General features: G+C 32.4%; 1 protein-coding gene across 1 annotated transcript; it reads right to left on the bottom strand.

Moving 5' to 3' along the window:
• Positions 1-1,100: 1,100 nt before the first annotated feature.
• LOC129218992 (zinc transporter ZIP3-like) lies at positions 1,101-2,180 on the bottom strand. Its single transcript, XM_054853311.1, has one exon. It carries the CDS (start codon positions 2,178-2,180, stop codon positions 1,101-1,103), a length of 1,080 nt encoding a protein of 359 aa, XP_054709286.1.
• Positions 2,181-16,190: the final 14,010 nt, after the last annotated feature.

Raw genomic sequence — 16,190 nt, 5'->3', positions numbered from 1 at the left:
AAAATACTAATTTTAATAATGAGAACTGTAAGACAATTTACTTTTCCTGCATGCCAAAATATTACTTGCTACTCTTCTTTTTTTTTTTTGTTATCACAGGCTCCAAATTCAAATCTTTTAGTGGTAATCCAACTAAGATAATTATCATTATGTTAAAAGTATTTTTTTCTACTGTCAATTTTTTTCTTTTCACTGATCAAATTGTATTCATTACATTGAAGCTTCTTTTAGCTTCAGCAGAACTTACAGGGGTGGTTTGAGGAAATTTCTGGCTTCTCGGTTAATTTTAGGGATAATAATATAGATTTTGAAATTTTTATTATTTTTTTTATTGCTAAGTTTTGATTTTTCAAACAATTTGTATCTCTATATACTGATTTGCAGAACTTAAGAAACTTTAACAACTGGGTCACGGAACTTCGAGAATTTTTAAGAATTGGTTCGCATAAACGGGTGCATAACGACTGAATCCTATTTCTGGTACAATAGTGATAGGATTCAACCCCATTGTGTAAACTTATGCTTTGATGTGCTGTGAAGATTCAAATATACAACATTTGGCATAATTTTGTAATGTAAATATCTTCAATTAGTATTTTGAAAATGCTAACCATTGTGCGGTTTTGAAGCCAAATTCTGATATTTAGAAAACCCCAATTAAATTCAAGGAATCTGGATAGAATGAAGCATATTGTTCTTAAAACGTTATGAAACCATTAGCTTATAATTATTTTCTTTTTCACCAAATTAAAAAGTATAGCTCCACATAGTTTCATCTAATTTAAAAGTACATAATTTTTTTAAAGGCATACAAATGTATGCCCCTTTCCCCCTAAGAAAGAAGGAAAAAGGTTTAAAAAACAAAAAGCTGTCACTAACCTGCAGCTGAATACACATACATAAACATTCAAATTATACAATCTTATGTAACACATTGCTCTTTAAAATTAATTACTTAAGCTCTAAAACATAAATAGCTTGTATTTAAAAGCACATAAACCTGCATATGCTGCATGATATTTTAAAAAAATCATTAAGTCCAACTTATACATAACTAGCAACATATATCTAAAATAAAATGAATGTTTCATATAGTAAATCTAATGAATGAAGTAAGTTACTGAGGCTATAATCGTAAAACCTATAATTAAAAAAGATACTTTTAATATTCTGTCCTGTCTATTAGAGAATTCAGATGGAAGAAAATCTTGAAAAGTGACATGAAGAAATATCCCAGCGGATAGTCCTTGCAAAACTGCAGAAGCAACTTCACCAGCAGTACCAGGAGCATGTCCAATGAGAATTCCGATAATTACTCCAGCAGGAATTGCTGCTGAAAACACGATGGCAAATTTAAAATAGGACAGAAAAGAATATTTCAATCGAGTTGAATTGATTCCCAGTGCAGCTGCAACCAGACATTCATGAATGATTATTGCGACAAACAAGTGAACTGCTTTAGTCACATTAGTCTGCAGACCTAAAGTAACACCCTCAAAAATAGAATGTAATCCTGTAGCCAAAGCAAGAATGAAAAATGGAAATCCTTTCTCTCTGTGCAACAATATTTTAAAATGATTGTGGCCATGATCATGATCAATATTATTGGACATAGATATAACATCAACATTCGAGTCATTTTCACCCGACTCGTGAAAAGATTTATGCTGTAATTCCTCAACTAGTCTTTGTTCATGATCATCACGCAATCCAGATGTGTCGTCAGATAAATCTTGCATTTCGCATTCCTCTAGAAGACCTTGGTTTTGTTCCATATCCTCCTGCAAACAAGATTCTTTTTGCTCCTGCCAGTTTAAAATAGACTGTTCTAACAGAAGAGTAAGAATGAACCCTAATACAATTATGCATTCTGTCAATGGAAATTTTGTATCATATCCTGCATTTTTAAGAATTGAATGAAACAATTCTTGAACATTGGGGAGTAAACCTAAAAAACACATGGCTAAAAATATTCCAGTAGCTGTGCAATTGCACCAACTTATCAACCTATAGAAAAACTGTTTATTCTTCATGGCTCTACTGGGAGAGGAAATAAGCTGTGTCTTTGATCCCCAATATTTAGTTATCAACACAGGTGCTAGGTAACAAGCAAGAGTTAAGAAGTACAAGCAAAATATAAATGCAGCTCTCAACCCCTGCATTAATAATGAATTTTCCATTTTTAACTTTGTATTGATTTTAAGTACCAAATAAAAATGCTAAATTGATTATCAAATTCCATTGCCTGTTGTAAACCAATGCGATCGCCCGACACATTTTTAAGCATCTTTACACATTTTGGTACCTTGAATTACCACATCAATCATACTCTCGAATAATACAAATAGTTCGGATGAAAATTTAGATATTGACATGGCTGTCGAAGATTAAGTATCACAGATCGGAGAATGAAAACACAATCGTTGTTAAAACTTTACAGAAATATATATCCATTCAGTATCTGTTATCACAATGTTTGAACCTTACAGTTAGCAAATTGCCATAACTTTAAAGTCTAATTTTCTTGTTTGACAATCCAGACGGCAGTAAATTTCGGTTTCAGTATGTCAGTAAGGTTCAGTCACAGTGAAGTAGTGCATTTGGAGATGAATAGTATAAGATAAATAAATACCTTTGTGCTGAACAGTAAAGTAAGACAAAACAACGTAAGCAGAAGTACAAATTTGTAAATTACAGCAGACACGTGTTTCGGCGTTACAGGGAACGCCTTTTTCAATGCAAAAAATAATGAGCTTATGGATGAAAAGACATCCGACAAAAGCCGCTTTTGTCAGATGTCTTTTCATCCATAAGCTCATTATTTTTTGCATTGAAAAAGGCGTTCCCTGTAACGCCGACAACACGTGTCTGCTGTAATTTACAAATTTGTGCTTCTGCTTACGTTGTTTTGTCTTACTTTAATGAATAGTATAACTTCAAAGGTTGCGTTCGCATACGTCTACCGGTAACTAACGCTGTGTTCTATCAGAACTACCGGTTAACTGGTTGCTACCGATGTCGTTCTATAACAGCCTTACCGGGGTAGATCTATAGGTCGACCGCAATTTAAGCTAATTAATTGAACGAAAAATGACATTTTTTACCAATAATTTTCACCTGCGTGGTATTCGTCTGCGCAAGTAACCGGTAATCAACCGAAAGCGTTCGATGAAGCATTGGTTGGTAAACAACGATTCTTCCAGGAACAGGAAAAATGGGCGTGGTAGCCTGATCGGTAAGGCATTGGACTCGGGGCCGGAGGGTCTCGGGTTCGATCCTCGCTGGTCGAAGACCCTCCGTCGTCATTAAAGGGGACTGGGCGACGTTAAATATGCTCGTGGTCTCAATGTCCTCCAAGTGAAACGATACCTCTGGGGGTGCTAGCACCAGGTAGCTATTAGCTCTTGGACTAGTTCTAAATTCTCATTAACTGTTCGATCCGGTGATGGTGCTGCCATCTATCGGTATATAAATTAATGGAGGCAAGGCACTTAGTATGCAGTCTCGACATAAATACAGTTGAAGTCAGTTGTGACTCTGAATAGGAATAGGAACAGGAAACATGCCAAAACGTTCACACCGGAAACATTAGGCGCCGAGAAGTATTTAATATTTCAACATTATCATTGCCCAAAATATTCCCGGCTTCCAGTGTTCCAGGCGCCCAATCTTCCCATTTCGTTCTGAACACCACAGCATTGTCTGGTGCCTTCTAACGCAGGGTTTCCAAACTTTAACGATTCGCAGCACCTTTTGAAGAATTGAAATTTTCTCACGTCATCCTAGTCTAGTTTTATATACATAATTATTGTGGCTATGGACACTTCGGGGTCGAAATGGGAAGATTGGGCGCCGGGAACTTTGGGCGCCGAGCACTTTGGGCGCCGGGAAGCGAATTTTGAAACCCTCATTACAGTGCATTGGCGAAATTCGAATTCCAAAAGCTTCCAAAATGGTTGGCGAGAATTTCGCAGTGCAGCTTTTTGCGGAGCGCAATGCTGCTTATGCTCTGCCCGAGGCCGCTGCTTGCAACCTGTGTTTGAAAACAAAAGTTCATTATAATAGTCGCGATTGTCATTGTCATAAAGTTCGGTATTTTTTAATCTCTGAACGATATTCTTGGTCTAATTAAACAATTATTTGAACACAAGATGAATCAAATTTTTAAATGTTGCAAGTCGTGGAATTAGTTAAATTTTGTATTGAGACTTATAAATTTTGTTTACAAATGCTCCGTGTGCAGTCGTGAAAGCTTGGCTTCATCTTCATACGTTATGGCTTTCATATTTTAACTCGTATTATATTTAGTATTTTGCACAATTAATTTGTGAAAAATCCTTGAAACTTATGTTTTGTCACATACATCTTATTTTGTGAAACAACCACGAATTTTGTTAGCCGTACATACTAAAAAGTTGTTATATTGTTGACTAATATAATGTAAAAAATATATGAATTTTTTTGGGATATGTTTGACATTTCTTTTAATTCAGTATTGATTCAATGTATTTTAATTCGCAAATATACTTCAGTTTGATTTTTCTGTGTGTTGAAGTTATGCATAATTCAAATTGCAGACGATATTCCATTTATATTTTCCGAAAAATATGAAAATGCATTTTACTTATGAGTTAAAAACTAGTTGGGTTGTGGAACAGTCGAAAAATGTTAAGAATTGTTCCTCCTTTCCAGCAATCCTGCTGGTGATTAAAAAGTTAAAGTTGAAAATAAAGAATGATAACGGAATATCCATTCAATTTATTTTAAATACTAATAAAATCTCGGTTGTGTTTCTTTAAAAAAACCCTATATTGTCCCCTCAAAGCAGCAGTAAGATATCTTAGTGTTATATCTGGGATTAGATATCTTAATGTTGTTCTGAAGCTACGATGTATTTTGGTTTTGCATTAAAAAAATCCGAATTTAGACCAGAATATCTAGGACAGCATCAAGACAAAAAAAAAATTCTAAAGATGCAGTGGCAGATCTACCATGTTGCAAAATTGTAAGGGGCTCCCAGGACCATAATTCTATAAAGATGATTCAAAATTGCAGCCTTTTTTTATTTTATTTTTTAACTTAGTTCTATGATAGACAAAGGCTTAATAAACTTTTTAGAGATATCAATATTTTGAAATTTACCAAACTAAACAATGAGATGGGCTGGTCATCTCTGGAGAATGGAAAATGATAGAGCTTCGTTGACGGTCTTCGATGCAGTCCCTTTTGGACAGCGATCAAGGGGAAGACCAAAAACGAGATGGGTCAACTGTGTGGACACTGATTTTGATTTCATTAAAATCAAAAAATGGAGGTCAATGACAAAGAGGAGAGCAGCCTGGCGGGATCTCTTGAAGAAGGTCAAGGCTCGCAATGGGCTATCCAGCCAATTATGATGATAATTATAGACAAAAGGGTTCCCAAAAATATTTTTCAACTGGCCCCTTAAGCCCATAATACAGCCACTTAGAAACTGATCTTCTGGTAACTTTGAAGTAATTTGAAGTGAATATTTACCAAATACTTGAACTACCTATAATGTGAAAAGGTAATTGTTTCTTATTCACAGTAATTATTACAACTGGCTAAAATCACATTGGTTTGTTCAAGACATGAATACAGGGCCGGGATTAAGGATTTGGAGGCCCATAGGCAATGAAAGTGATGGGGGGCCCCCTCACATATGCATTTCAGCATTTCCTAATAACAAGTCTAAATAACTAAAATAAGGGGATCATGAGGAAAATATGAGCCCACAAATCACAACGGAATAACTTTATATATCCTTAAAAAGAGGCTTTGCAATGCAAACTTAGAAGTCCATGTAAGATTCCATTTCAAGCAGGGAGTATGGGTGTCCTTCCCCAATTTTTTTTTTGAAATTACAGTTCAAAAATTGTAATCTCAGACGGTCCTCTGTGATGTTTCGGCCTTTTTTCGTTACGTTAGGGCAATTGATAATTAAGTAAATAGTTTTTCTTTTAATTTAAGTAAAACTTAGTTGCCAAGTATAGTTCTGCAATATATCTCACCCTTCTGCAGCTAAATATGTATAACTATGCATTGAGAAATTTAATGACGGAAAGAACGGTTAAATCAATCTGACAAAGCTAAACATCTACGGTAATATCAGTATTTCTTGTGTAAGGAGATTTTTGATGAATTTTATCTTATCGCTTCACTATAGTAGTAGAATATTGCTGGATTACAGAATAGTCTTCCTTTAATATATAATTAAAATATGTAATTCTTTGGTACACACACACACACAATTTGTACATTTTGAAGAAAAGTCTTTGTTCATTGAGTGTGATCTTGTTGAACAAACCTTTTAAAATACCATATGAAAAGATCTTGCACTTTTTTCCGCATTTTATGAAATTCAAAAATTGCGCAGAAAATAAAGGTCATTATTGAAAAAAAGAAAGTCTGTAAAAGAGATAAATTTCCTCAATTATTTTATTTTACTCATTTATATAAATTTTGCCCGCCCCCCCCCCCCCATTTATTTGTTCTTCGGGGACGGATAGTTATTTAGAACCCCTCCCTTCTCCGTGTATAAGGTAAATGTAAATAAATAGTATCTTGTTGGGTTTCTCCATTTTTAACTTTACTTCTGAATAAAGGAAGATGTTCAGACACTTTTTTTAACAGCCGAAGGAAAAAAAAAAATGTCAATTTATTGCCAAAACTGTGGACAATTGTTAAGGGCGGAAAAACACATGTGGTAGATTTCAAATACTAACTAATTAAGCAAGATGATTTTGTTCAAAGTATGACTTCATGTTTTAACTACCCACTTGAATAAAACTGATGTTGCTCTGATTTTTCAGATTGCCATTACGACGAGAATAATCTACCTCGTTGTTTTTAATATTTATTAAGAGGATAAATTTTCGTCGTCATGGTTGAAAATCGTTTGCGTTCATTCAATGCTTAACTTAAGCAGATTTAACTTTTAAAAGGGGCAAGGGTGTAAAATTACGTTTCATTCAGGAAAAATGCCATTATAGATGAGCTTTAAAAAAATCTAAATATTCATCTAAATACAAAATATCCAGATTACTGTTTCCCATCATTTAAGATTGATAAGAAGTAAAATACATAATGTTATACGCTGTAATTAATCTTTATGATAAGTGTTCTAGTGGATATCGGTCATAAAATCTTTATCTTTATTACCGAATCCTAACCATCATTTTTTTTTAATGGATATGCCTTGTATTACCTATTCTAGAAAACCATCAGTTTTATGAGGGTGCAAAATTTCTTCACCTTTTGCATTCCATTTGTAGAAACAAGAAACCCACATGTAGGGTTTTATTGCAATTTACGATTGCGAAAAGCGCAATTTAAATTTTAAGTCGTAAAAAATTAAAATGAATGCTCTATGTTAATTACTTCTACTTATTTTCCCATTATTTCACCTAAACGTAGCGACATTTAAAAGGTGAGAAAAAGTAATTCTGCTTGTGAGAGAAAAGAAAACGTTATGACTCAAACTTGAAAAGGAAAAGTACCTGAGCAGAAGGGGAGGGGGAGAAATAAGTAAAAAAAAATACTTTGAAAATACGGTCGATGTTCGTTATATCGACTCGTCCATATAACGTCGTCCAAACAAAATTGGAAGTTGTTACGAGAAGTCACTATAACGTAAATGTACTACAAGATACAGAGAAAATGGTTAGCCATATCTTTAGAATTACTGGAGTAACTTTTACTTATTATACTTCATTTTAAAAGATAACCAAAAAACTAACAAAGTAATAAATAATTGCACTTAAAACTAATTTTTAATTTTAGGTTTGAATACTATCTCACATTTGTTCGAATACATTTAGCAAAATGTACACTGAAAATAATTGACAGTAATTTGTAACTTAGAGACCATGGTTTCCTTCTGCTTTGTATGAGATTGTTTTCAAAACCATAGTTAATTCTTTTTTGAGAAATTTTAGCTGCTTTCCGTTTTTTGACTTTTTCAACAACAAAAAAATAAAGAAAGAAAAAAATATAATTTCATACTGTTGATACTGTGTGCAATTCTTATCAACTCTTTGAACACTTCATTATCAAGTAACTCCGTTCAATCAAAACATTTAATCTTTAGAATTTAGGAATATAAAATTGTTAATTATCAGTTTTCTAATTGATAGTCTTGAGAATCACAAAATAGTCCGAATTTAATTTTTACGTTATACTTGGACTTAACTGTTCAGTTTGGACTTACTAATGGACGTTAAAATAACATTATATCTATGGATTAGTAAACAGGACTTCATGCATCGGTCGTTGTAACGGAAGGGTTGTAGTAATGGAAGGTCGATCTAAAGAGCATTGACTGTATTACATACAAATTATCCTACCTTCATCTTTTTAGCATTTTGTCCCAATGTATTTTTCTTTTACTCGCCATAATAAAAATTAGTTTGCTTGAGTGCAAGTAAAGTACAGACCTTCAACTATCTTACTATAATGCAGTTTAGATTGCAGAATAGAAAAAACCCTTGTGGAATAGTTTTATGACCAAAATCCGGTAGTTAAGACCGACCACATCGGAAGTGTTTCCAGTGCATTCAATTTTCGAGAATAGGGAACTAAAACAATCTACATAATGGTCCAAGTCATAAAGTTTGATTTCTACTCCTAATTTTACACCTGCATTTTTCTTTTATCCGATTTTTTTTCCACACGGCCATCCGCTCATCCGCTCCGAAATGCCAGTTCCTATCTCTTCTCATTGATTCTAGGAAACCGGCTTCGGCTGCTGGATCAAAAAGCTGACCACTTCACCACTTGTGAACTCTTGAGTCTTGAGGGATCCTGGGGTTTTAAGCCGTTTGGCAGCAGTAGCAATGGAGAGAGCGGGTTGGGAAAGAAAGAAAGAAAGAAAACAGTTGGAGCCTAAAACAATTTTTTGTTGGAATTTGGAAAAAGAACTTTTTTCAATTTTAAGATCGCTTGGGGCCCATCAAAAGTCTCGGGGCCCTTAGACACCAGCCTAAGTTGCCTATTTGGTAATCCGGCCCAGCATGAATAAGTACAGAAATTCTTAATTTCTTAGAATTCCTGAACTGCTAACACTTCGTCTAAGCAGGCTTGTCATTTCGAATTTTTCCAGGGTTTGAGGGGTGGGGGAGGGTGTTTACTCAATGCAAATTTTATTGCAAAAACTACAACACCTTATATGTAACATTAATTTTTCAAAGCTAGGGGTGAGGCAATTGACCCTCCTAAATGACAGGACTGCTTATAGGAAGTTTAAATTTCGACAGGGTCAACAAGAGGCCATGTCTGCCTGGGGTAAACCTCTGTAATGCTGTGATTAGGATTTGTGTAGCCTTCACAATATTCCCACGTTAGGTTTGCCCCAACTATAGTGGGCCAAACTTGGAATCTAAATGTTTATGGAGGGCTGGCAACCCCTAGCTGACAAGGGTTCTACAGTGACTCCCAAAGGTCCTTGAATTTAAATAGTAAAAATTAATGCCATTCAAATTGAAATCTGTTTCTTATTTAATAATTTTAAAAATTTTATATCATTGGCAACCTAATTATAATTGAATCAAATTTATTAATTTTGAAAAAGGCATAATGAGTTGTCAAAATTTTCAACTTCAGTTCATTACTTCATAAAAAAGGGTAAAAAACAATGTGCACTATTATTTATTTAAGCTTACAAGAGGTTTAAAAAGTTGAATTGAATTCTAAGAAAATACTCAGCAGACAATGAAAAAAGATTTAAAATATACACTTTTCTTATACGACATAGGAAAATAAGAATATTTTTGTACAAAAAAGATTTTTGGGCTCACAAAGGCCCTTTCATGTCAATGAAGTTTCAATGCCATCAGAATATAAACATGCAAGATCTATATAAATTTAATAAATAAAATTGGACTGGTTTTCGACAAACTTAAGCTTTTGTAATCAAGGATAGTAATGAAGTGATAGTGTTTCTAATGTTATCCTTATGCATAAAATTTAGTCCTCTTTTCAGAATTGCTACATAATACTAAATATCGTGCATAAAGACTTGGGCACATCCAGATGGTATCGAGAAAGAGCAGATGTGTCCCCTTTCAAAAATAAAAAACATTAAAAAAAAACAAGATATTTCTAAAAATTAATTGATTGATGGTTGTTTCGATTTCAAGTTTTTACTGACGAGTTTGGCACTAGTAAAAATCAGTGCACCTTCAGACATTTATACTGCAGTGGGCAGGTAAATGGCAGTATCTGCAGAAAGTAGTTTTTGAGATTGATTTGAAGCAACTTGTTTTATATTCAATACTAACAATAGGGAAATGTTGGAATAAGACATTTTTTTTTTGTTTTTTTTTTGCACTTTTTTTCAGCATGAAACAAATATGCAAGCTTGTAAATTAAAGCTAACCTATAACAGGCGACAAAAATGCATAAACATCAAAAATTTTCAGATACTTCTCCTTTGGGAGTTCATTGAAAAGGGAAAGTTAATGGTCTTTTGTTAAGTTGAAACCGCCATGGATGTAATACAGCATCAAGAACATTTCCCTTTTGCAAATTCTCCATAAAAAAAGTCATTTCTTTTGCAAAAGTGTGTTCTCAAAGCCGGATTTAAGGGAGGGCAGGCGGGGCTACTGCCCCGGGGCCTCCACAACAAAGGGACCCCCACAATAAAATTTTTACAAACTTTCACGGGTCAGCAAATTTTACGTTTTTTTCTCCCAGATTTCTTTTTTTTTTTCTTTTTTTTTGTATTTCTACAAAGAATGCTTGCCCAAAAATATTATTATTGAAATATAAGAAAGCCCTGATTACAAGTATCCATTTACTATCAATTTTTTATTTGATCGACCATTTAAGTGGCAATATATTTTTTTTATTCATTTAATTTGTAATTTGTACGTATGAGTTAAAGAGAAATAAAGTTAAGTAAAAAAAAAAAAAACGAAAATGGTTAACTTTGCTGGTCATCCTTACAACTTTTCTTTTCTTGAGCTCAAAAATTAAAAATTATTTGACCAAATGACTTGAACGGAAATTATTTAAATCGAAAATATCGGATATATACATACATATCAAAATATTTGGATATATATCAAAGTATCGGATATTTTCAAAAATATGATCTTTTATTTTGAACCCTGATTAGGGGCCTCCACTCCTTCGTTGCCCCGAGGCCTCCACACTTCTAAATCCGGCCCTGTGTGTTCTAATGTGACCTTTGTTTTGGGAAAAGTTTTATCAAATGTATATCTAGTGAAATCTAAATAATGAATAAAGTTCTATATCATTCATATATTTTAATGATAGTTAATTTAATTGAAAAAGTTGCGCTTTAAGCGCTCCTCCTCATGAGCAAATGTAAAAAATGACATTAATTAAATTAAAAAAAAATCCAATTGGTACTATACCCCAGCAAAATCAAAAGAATAGATGCGTGTAACTCATGCATGCACATTCAAATATACGCACCTATTAAATTAATATTTTTTGACACTTTTAAAATGTTTTACAAAAGTTTGGTACTTTCAAATTCGAAAAAAAAAAAAAAAAAAAGATGTTTTGTATGTAACATTTGTAGGGAACTCTGATTGTTTTGAAACAAATGATGTTCGCAATAACTACAATAAAAATAAATACTGCAGTTAAAGCACCAAGGTGGTACGATTCTTCAAAAATAATACAGCGTTTACATATGATACCAGTGGCGTAGCCAGGATCCTGATTCGGGGGGGGGGGGGGGGGGGCAGGCAATTTTATCAATGTACTACCAAATTAACTATTTTTCGTTAAATCGCGAATTACGTTATTAAAAATAGATTTCATCATGCATTATGTGCATTATAAATTATTACTAATAATTCATTAAAAATCAATAAAAATTAATTGCACCCATATTTGTGGTGCTGGATATTTTCGATGATAAATAACATCAAGATTAATGCACCAGTAATATGCTAAAAAATGTAAATGCTTTTAATTTGTAATCAAAATAATGAAATGTATTTACCATAATGTTAATTAGCTATTTAAAAGTACATAAAAATTATCTTGTATTGAAAATTTAGTTGTCGTCTTATTTTTTAAAAATTCTTCCGCTATTTCTTCATCTGAAATTTTGAGTTCTCTGTGTATTGACATCAGGGCAAGTCCATTTAGACGTTCTTCGCCAGTAGTGCTCCTTAGATAGGTTTTTACTCTTTTAAGGGTCGAAAATGTCCTTTCTACTGCTGCAGGAGACGGGAAGAGTGGGCAGTATTAAAAGAAGAATATGGACATTTGGGAAAACTGTTTTCTCACAGTGTGCTAGTGCCTCCACCAGGGCTGTGAAGTCGGAGTCAGACTGATTTTGGGGTAAAGAAGTCGGAGTCGTTAGAAAACATGCCGACTCCGACTCCGGGCTTCTTTTTATCTTTCCTTTTCACTGACTCTCCTTGCATTTTTTAAAAACTGACTACCAATTGGTTCGATTACATTTATAAAAAGATACCAATGAGAATATAACTGCCATTATGGCAATCAGCTAGCTTGAATGCTTATCGCTGTAGCCGTACCCTAGTTTACTTGCTTTTTAACTTTACTAATAGCAACTGTCAGCAAACGGTTTTGTTGCCTAACATTTTCAAGTAATCACTTTCAAATAAAAATAGAAATATAGTGTTTTGTTCGATCTCAGTTATAAAATAGTAAAAGAAACGTAACAAATTAGTAAGTCGAGGCCCGTAGCTAAGGTTAAAACGTTTGAGGGTGATCGGCAAATTCAAAGAAGTTCTGGCGCGAAAGCACGAATCCAAAAGATTCGATGAAATAATCTAATGTTTTTATCTTTATTAAGACTATTTCTATAAGCTTGGTTCTCACTAAAAAGTATGGAACAAAATAAGTGTAAATGATTTCTTGATTACACCAGTCAATAATTGCAGTTAATCTTAAAATCTTCATATTAAGGTTAATTCTAAAGCATCCAATAAAATTTAAATTAAAAATTTAGTGAACAAGAAATATAGGTATAGTAAAAGCTATTAGTGCAAATTTGTATGCCGCCGCATTTTGTGTAAAATTAGCTCCTGACGTATATGTGCCCTATTTTCAACGAAATTCAATTTATGAAATACTAGCAGTACCCGAACAGCGATGCCCGTGCTAAAAATTTAATGGTAGTCCGTTGAATTAAAAAAATTGACGCCCCCTCCACGTCTGATGTGAAATGATCGTTTTTCTTTGTATAAAATGCGTACACACCTTTTCAAAAAAAAAAAAAACTATTTAAGTTTCTTTGTAATTTAAAACTTTTCGTCAAATCATTAAATTAGATTTACAGTTGCTTTAAAACTCTATTTAGCGAGTGAAGCGGTTTTTACTGCAATTTAAAATATTTCGCCAAATAAACAAAAAAAAAAAAAAAAAGACATCAAATAATATGTTTCAAATGTAAAAATAAAATGGTTGACAACCTGAATCGAAATGACATATTTCGAAACTGACTTAAAAACGCTTGTAACTTTTTTTTCTTTGAAGATAGAAGCTAATTTTTTCGACCATGGGTCGAGATATTTCTGGCGTAAAAAATGTCGCTTTTTTCAATGGTGTCAAAAAGAAAACTGTGGGACAATTCCTTCACTTTTTATTGATAGATTTAATGAAGAAATTAGTGCCTAAATTTCAGCTAAGCCTAAAAAAGTTTGAGCTAAAAACACAAATTGCTCCCGTCGTAATGAAGTTAGAGCATAGAAAGAAATTGCTTAGAACGCGGAAAATTCTACCCTTTTCAACGATATATAATATCAATATGTGCAAGTAATTTTTCACCCCCTTTAATAGCCAATAATAAGCAATTTACGTGAAATTTGGGCCTACATTAGTATAAAAAAAGAAATATTTATCTGTTTTTTTTTCGAATTATAGCCTATGTTACTCAGTAAGAAAGTACCTTTCATACAGTGAAAGAATTTTTCAAATTGGTGCAGTGGTTCCGGAGATTACCTCGAACATATAAACACACAAAAATCCGTCCTTTCTCTTTATAATATTAGTAAAGATAATTTAAAATATAGTCGCAAAAATTTTCAGAATTAAAATATTTATATTTTTTTATAAACTCTGAAATTAATTTTGAGTGTCATCTATCAGATGGGTGTAACCCGGGGCAAACCACCCCCTCTCAAGAACTTGGATTTAGAAAAAAAGCTTTTTTCCTCTCAAGTTACAGCTTTCTAAAATTTAAAGTACACGATTTGATCAATATCTATCTGTTAAACATTAAAGGGGGGAAAAATTACAGATAATCCTTTTCAAATTTTTAAAATGGATTTTTAAGTCATCTCACTTTTTAGCTCGTAACTATTGTAAAATTTGATTTTTAAATTGAATTTCCAACGTTGTATGTGTCTTGGGTTTACAATAAAAAACAAAATTCGAAATTTTCATAAAAAGAAATTAATATTTCCATCTCTGTTTAGAGGTTTTCCCCCTTTCCCTGAAAGGAGAGAGGGAGTTGAAAAAATACAATTTAAAAAAATTAAAAAAAATTCGGGGTCGGAGTCGGCCATTTTCCTTCCGACTCCGCAGCCCTGGCCACCACGGCATATTATATATATATATATATATATATATATATATATATATATATATATACAATATATATATATATATATATATATATATATATATATTGTGTGTGTGTGTTCCATAAAATTGTTCAATCATTTTTCATGATTAGTATGTACCCTTGATCAATTGAAACAAGATTCGGATCAAAATTAAATAGTTTAGTTCACTAAGGAAATATCGAGAAGGCTTCATTCAGAAGTTCAAGTTTTTTTAAATTATATATATATATATATATATACATATATATATTCTTAGAATCCCGTAAGAGATCTAAAGAAAACTTTAGATTTGATATCTAAATTGAAATCTTAAGAAACTAATCTTTTTAATTATCTCATTAGTTAGAAGAGAGCTGATGAAGAAGGAAGCTACTTAAAATAATATTTGTTTAAAAACTAAAATAAACAGAACAGGAGCTATTATGTACCATTAATTACTTCACTGTTAGTGTAGAATTGGTAAAATATATTTCGAAGAATTTCATGATGCTTAAGAAAAATATTTAGACGTATTTAAATAAAATTTAGGGAAAAGAAACTCACATTAAACTGAATTATAAATATTATGTAATACGTTAATCAATTCTTTTGTTCGTCACTACATTGTTTTGTCTGAAGTTTTCTCACTCCACTTCCCCAGTAAAACAAATAATTGTTTGGTCAAATGTGCAGCTCTATTCATTTTTATTTGAATTGTCATATGGTTTGTAAAAAAAAAAAAATTCTATTTGTTTTTAAATCTGAAAGGTAATTCAATTATTGAATAGTAAAGCTAACTAGAATTATTAGCTAAACCTAATTATCATTTTTGGTACGTGAAACTATTGTATGGCTTCACATCTGCCAGAAAATAAATTTTGTGTCAATCAACCAAATTTTTTTACTTATTCTTTTTTTTTTATTTATATAAATTTCGAATAATGCTGTATCGGCAGTAGCAAAATTCGTTACTTGTTAAAACGATACTTAAAAAAAAAAAGTCATTTCGTCGACTATTTGCAAATAAGGAGTACAAAAATTGGGAACTTAGAGGGACAAAACCAAACTCTCATTCTTAAGAATGAAATATCATAAAATAATTAAATTCGAAATAAATAAATAAGAAGCTTAATAATTATAAACAGTCGTTTTTTTTTTAAATTAAAGAATCTCTTTCCTTATCCTCAAGCATAAGTACAAAATGTTTTATTCGTGACAATCTTGATGGGATATGCATTTTTCAATGTAAAAGTAGCTCCTGTAGTAAATCTCCTCTCGAAATTTAACATATGCTTTTTTCTTGAAACCAAATCCCCCCTACCCCCTTCTCTTTTAAGAATAACAGCAATGAAATATGAAATAAAAAGTTAGCAGTTCATAAAATATTGCAGGATAATTTACCTCATTTATTTGTAGAATCCATCAAAAATTTCTCTTTGTGCACTCTTCCTTCTGAACTGAAAGAGAACTTTAACGTACAGCGGAATCAAAAAATAAAACTTGTGTTTGGGTAGAGAACTGAAAACGACTGATTCTTATCCCACTGCATCCAAATAAATTTCTCCCTTCCGTTATTGTAAAGTGATTTAACTAATGTTTTCTGAAAAACGATCC

Source organism: Uloborus diversus, chromosome 3 (genome assembly GCF_026930045.1).
Source record: "Uloborus diversus isolate 005 chromosome 3, Udiv.v.3.1, whole genome shotgun sequence".
NCBI classification, from domain to species: domain Eukaryota; kingdom Metazoa; phylum Arthropoda; class Arachnida; order Araneae; family Uloboridae; genus Uloborus; species Uloborus diversus.
The sequence above is the reverse complement of the archived record's forward strand: the minus strand, read 5'-3'. Positions and strand labels throughout refer to the sequence as shown.